Source organism: Zingiber officinale, chromosome 8B (genome assembly GCF_018446385.1).
Source record: "Zingiber officinale cultivar Zhangliang chromosome 8B, Zo_v1.1, whole genome shotgun sequence".
NCBI classification, from domain to species: domain Eukaryota; kingdom Viridiplantae; phylum Streptophyta; class Magnoliopsida; order Zingiberales; family Zingiberaceae; genus Zingiber; species Zingiber officinale.
The window spans coordinates 114,695,065-114,701,064 of record NC_056001.1 but is presented as its reverse complement, the minus strand read 5'-3'; the positions used below and the strand labels follow the sequence as shown (position 1 = coordinate 114,701,064).

Sequence of the window (6,000 nt, the reverse complement as noted above, 5' to 3'; positions counted from 1 at the left end):
ATCGGCCCCCATGTCCCCTCCCTCTCCCTCACCTGATCGGCCCGCTTCTCCTCTCAGTCTGCTGGAATGCTGATCGGTCAGCAAGACCGATCAGCATTCCTGCTGATCGGTCTGCTGACCGATCAGTATTCTTGCTGATCGGTCAACAGACCGATCAGCAGGAAGCGATATGTGTGCGTTGGAGTTGAGTTTTATTACTGGAGCGGAGAAACGCACGTGCTTAGCGCGTGAGTTTTTTGTCGCGTAGTGACGGGCGCAGAGGGCGCACGGGAGGCGGGCGCAGAAGATCTGGACTCCACTAGCAGCCGTAGCAGGGTGTCTTACGTGCCATTCAATCATTCGTATGCCTAAGGCTGAATCCAAAAGCTAGCGGTTTCATTCTCACCATGCGTTCTCGCACATTTTGGGTGAAGAAGTGGTTCCTCTGCCTTATGGGAACCTCCTCCACCTCACCTTCTACGGGTTTCAGCAGCTCCGAGGGATCCGAGCCTGACATCCGGAAGAAACGCTCCATCCTTAATGCAACTTCAATGGCGATGCCTCCTCGTCCACCGTGAATACCGGATCTGCCCCAAATCTAAGCAAAATAACATAGCCACACAACCGATCGAGCCAAGGGGGGCACAAACCCTAACCGTTGGTTCTCCTCCGTCTGGAAGGAAAAGGGGAGGACTGGGTCCAGAAACTCGAACCTTGGAGAGAAGAGGGCGACGGTGCAGAAGGTGCTGCGTAGGTGAGGGTTCCGTCTTCGAATCACGGCGTCGTGCTGGACAATCCAATAGGAGGTGAGATCGACGGCGAAGCTCGCGGAGGAAGTCGACGCCCTCATTGCGGGCATAGGGCTTCAGAAGGTCCCAGAAGCGCCCAGGAGAATCAAGCAAGCAGAAAAGAGAGGGAAGATCGCGGGACGGGGAAGAGCCGAAGGATTTTAGGGATCCTTGGTGATGGCACTACTGTATATTTCAATCGACGCTAGCTGATTTATGGAACCTGAAGTAACAGCCAAGGAACATGGGCTGCTCGACGCGGTAATTGTTCACTAGCCTATCTCTTCCGTTGGAATTAACATGATCCTATTCTTCTCCTATTATCACTGTTAGGAATTTTTTTTTTCTTGAGTATGAAACAGAATGCAACTTATGATACCTTGACAGCTTGCCTTTTTAGATATGATTAGAGATGATAGCAATCTTGAATTGAATTCTGTAAAAAATCGAGGTAGTTACACAAACGATATCATCTTTTCTTCTAATTATTAGAAGAAGATTGAAGATTGAGGAAATTAGGCCCCATAAAATAACCTCAGTTTCCTAGATTGGTAGAACAATATAAACTTGCAGCAGATAACACATGAAGACAGTAATTACTTACCAATCATAATTCTTGGGTAGAAATTAGGCTACAGTTGTTTTATGCAAGTTCCTGAATTGCAGTTATGAATTAGCTTTGGATCATAACTCTTTGGTACATAACTAATCAATGTAAAATAAGAATATCTTGATTTACATAATTTGTAACTGTACAATAAGAATGGCTTAATTTTCTTTGAATAATATGTGAAAATTCAGTAACCTATTCTTAATAACTGTTGTGGGATTGTGCTACTTATATTAAGCAGGTTGTAGGTGTCATGAAAGCATTATGTTATACAAAGTAATAGAACTTTTAATAATAAATGTATATTTGAATACAAGTAACTAGCAACATACATAGACTGACCTTTCTTTGCTCTTATAAGAAAAAGTAGATGTGACTAGAAGATATAGCATAAGTATTTCAATATAATACCAATCACTATGATTATTTGACCACATCACTTCAAGAAATTCCAGAAATTATAAGTTACCTTTGCTACTATTGGAGCTACTTCTTTTTCCATTGCACCTCAGACTCTTTTACGTAAGTCCCTCTCTTCTGAACTCAACAAATCATCAAACTGATAAGTCAAATACTGTAAAAGAGGCTCAAGAGATGAGTTGTCTGTAAAATCAGAAAATATAACAAGAACTTGCAACAAAAATGTACACCATCACATCAACAAGCTGAAGTCACAACCATCTGTCATCAAGCACATAATTCTTTATTTGGAAGAATGGTTTAAAAGAAACACTTCTTTATCAAAAGTGATTTTTCATAATTACAAAGAAAACTAGTTTTGTCAAACTTCAATGGGAGAACTAAAAAGCAATTGTTGGTGAAAACTTGTGGGATGTTTAAAAAATGATTTTTTTCTTATAGAAAACTTTTAGTCTTTTACTTCATTTAGAAATACCCTGTTAATGGCAACTCCTGAAATACTTATTAAATTATTATTCTAAGCATATAACGTGACAGCTACATATGATATTTTTGTCAATGTACATTAGCGATGCTCTAAATTTATAACTATGAGTTGATAATACAAAAATACTTACAAGTTTATTAATTAAAATCTCATTCATATTAATATTGCATTGAATTCAATTATGTATAATGTAAGAATTATATGCAATATAGTAATTATAACTCTCTAACCATGTACGTTTAAGGCATTTACACTCTCAATGCGCTTTTATCACAAGTTTACCAAACACTTCAACTATAGAAATCACTTTGATGCATCAAACAAATTATAGTAATTTTCCCACAACACCTTTCTCTGTGTAGCTTTTTTGTGTCTGCAAAAGTTATATTAGACTAAGCCTTAATTTATTCCCATTGTTAAGCTTTATGGAAGATTGTTCGTTACTAATACTAAGGCCATTTAGATCTTTTCATGTTTTTACTGCTATAAAGGTCATTTCAATCTCGTCAATGTTTCGCATAAAAAATTTTAGTTACCTTACTCCTTATATGATTAATATTTATTGATCTCTACAGTCTATCAAATATTATGGAACTTAGGTCTTGATTGGTGTGTTCGTATCATGTTACATATTTTTACTCAATTTGTCATGCCCTGTACGAGCTAGGCTTGCCACAACACTAGCTTCACTCTCCACACATAAACTATAACAATGTCATAGCAAAATATAAAGAAAAACCAACTAAACTACATGGATATCTCTGAAGTAACTCCACTAATGTAACTGTTAGATATAAGTGAATAGAGAAGAGATGACAGAAGCTCCATTGTGAATGAGACTTTAGTCTCACATTGGGAGTTTTAAGACATATTGGTTGGTTTATATTTATTCACATGCATTGATGATATGAACAAATGCATGGGGAGAGACTCTTTCTTACACGTGAGTGCGTAAGGGGTCAAATCCAGGGCTTGGATTGTACTGAACCAAGTTGACTCATGTGCGAGCACAAGCCGAATGCCGGACCGGTCAAGGTAAAATTTGCCTAAGTGGAACAACTAACATTTTGCCTATCATTAATCCTTAGACATTGAATGGTTATTACTCGACGTTCAATGTAGGTGAGGGATGATGCTCCTATATAAAGAGAGACCATGGTCTTGAGCAGATACACACATGAAAAGCTGAAACTCTCCACCTATGCTCTCCCTCCTCGGTCATGCATCTCTTGCTCGGTGGAGTATTTGTGATAGCAGTTGGATACCTCTCAGTTCGCTATGACCATCAGTGCTTGGTGGGATCACAATTGATCATTGTATCCTAGAAAACAAACAACCTGAGATGAGACGAATTTGTTTTAAGGAAATGACGTTTATCGTAGGCCTGGGTCCGCTTTGTCCGCTCGGGCTACTTTGCTTTTAGGCCGCCCTTTACTGGAAGGCTACTTTGCCAAGTCAGCCCCTTTGTAACTCGACCGATCTGCTGCTCGATCGATCTGTCCGCTCGACTGTTCTGCCACACAGCTTGATCTACCCACTCGATCGTTCTACTCAGTCGGTTGCTCTGACCGGTCGGTCACTCGGTCTGATCTGTGACTTGGCTGCTCTGCTCACTCGGTTGCTCTGCGCCACTATTCCTGATCAGTCACTCTACTATACTGTTCGCTCGGAAGCTGCACCCGATCAGCGACTCTGCTCCACTCATCTACTAAGACTCGGCGTTCGGCGGTCTCCACCTCTCGGTCGCTCTGCCAGCTCTGCCACTTGGCTACTTTGCCTCACAGGTCACTCTGCCCTCTCAGCTTATTTGCCTGCTCGGCTGCTCCATCCGCTCAGCACTTGGCAGAAACTAACCCCTACAGATAAGTTGAATTTAATTCAATATAATTTAACTTCGACTAATTCCACAAAATTTATGGCAGATTGTCCAGCAATCTTGAAACAGACTTTGGTTTTGTTGAGATGACCACAAAAAAAAGTATTGAGGTGCAACATACTCAACACATTAAGACCCTCTTTGCCACGATTGGAACTGTGTCAATCAACTATGGGGAAATACCAGAGAAGTTCATTGGATTGAACTTCAAGAGGTGACAGTAGAAGATGCTCTTCTACTTGACCACGCTCAGTCTGACTCGGTTTTTGACCGAAGACACCCCCCAACGCATGTTGAGGGTATTGATATTTATACCGTCAGTACAATGGAGGTATGAACTCATTCTGAGTTTCTTTGCCAAAACTATATCCTTAACTGCTTTGCCAACTAACTGTACGTTGTGTATAACATGAAGAGAAGAGCTAAGGAGCTGTGGGAGTCTCTGGACAAGAATTATAAGACGAAGGATGGAGGAGCCAAGAAGTTTATCGTGGGTCAATTCCTGGACTACAAGATGATGGACTCCAAGACGGTGATCAGTCAAGTTCAGGAACTTCAGGTGATCTAACATAAGATCCACTCGGAAGGTATGGTTTTGAATGAAACCTTCCAGATGACTGCTATCATTGAGAAACTACCTCCAAGCTAGAAGAACTTCAAGAATTACCTAAAGTGCAAGCGGAAGGAGATGAATGTGGAGGAACTCATTGTTAGACTTTGCATCGAAGAAGACAACAAAAATTTAGAAGCTATTCTCTCAGGCTATTGTGAAAGCCAACATGGTCGAGCACGGTCAGAACTCGAAACGAAAGAACCCCAAGTCTTCTAAGATGAGACCCAGAGGAGGCATCAACAAAACGAAGTTCTCTGGGAAGTGCTTCAACTGTGATCGAGATGGTCACAAATCTTTGGAATGCAGAAAGCCAAAGAAGAAGCAAGAGACCAACCTGAACGAGGGATAAAAAATGGACGACTTCTGCGCAGTGATCTCAAAAGTGAACTTGATCGGTTCAAACCCGTGACAATGGTGAATCGATACTAGAGTCACTAAACATGTCTGTTATAATAAGGAGTTGTTCCACAACTTTGAAGAAGTCAATGAAGACAAGTTGTTTATGAGAAACTCAGCAACCTCGGATATCATAGGCCAAGGAAAAGTGACGCTGAAGATGACCTCGAACAAGGACCTTACTCTGAACAATATGTTGTATATTATGGAGATTTAGAAGAATATAGTGTTTGGATCGCTGTTAAACAAGTATGACTTTCGCATTGTTTTTGAGTCATATAGAGTTGTACTGTCCAAAAATAGAATGTTTGTAGGAAGGGACTATGTATCTGATGAGCTATTCAAGCTCAAGGTAATGACTATTAGGCCTAAGATAAATAAAAATGAAAGCTCTTCCACTTATATACTTGGGTCTTCATGTTTGTTGCATGGTAGACTAGGACATGTTAACTACGATATATTGCGTAGATTAATAAACATGCAAAACATAATTACATTCCACCTTGACCCAAAACATAAGTGTGAGATTTGTGTTGAAACAAAAATGACAAAGTCATCCTTTTAACATGTTGAGAGAAGCAATGAACCACTCAGGCTAATTCACACCGACGTGTGCGACCTCAAAGGTATACCAACACGTGATGGAAATAAATATTTCATAACTTTTGTAGATGATAATACAAAATATTGTTATATGTATCTTCTCAAAAATAAGGATGAAGTTATAGAGAAATTTGCTCTTTATAAGAATGAGGTTGAAACAAACTTAATAAAAATATTAAGGTGGTTTGAAGTGATCGAGGCAGTGAATATGTATCACTGTTTGTTGAG

General features: G+C 40.1%; 1 protein-coding gene across 1 annotated transcript in view; it reads left to right on the top strand.

Annotated features, from left to right (window-relative positions):
- Nucleotides 1–367: 367 nt before the first annotated feature.
- Nucleotides 368–6,000, top strand: part of LOC122017127 — a 29,358-nt gene continuing 23,725 nt past the window's right edge. The window contains exon 1 of the mRNA XM_042574634.1: nt 368–1,028. Coding sequence (XP_042430568.1) covers nt 1,012–1,028 — 17 coding nt within the window. The 5' untranslated portion in view covers nt 368–1,011. The remainder of the gene's footprint in view (nt 1,029–6,000) is intronic.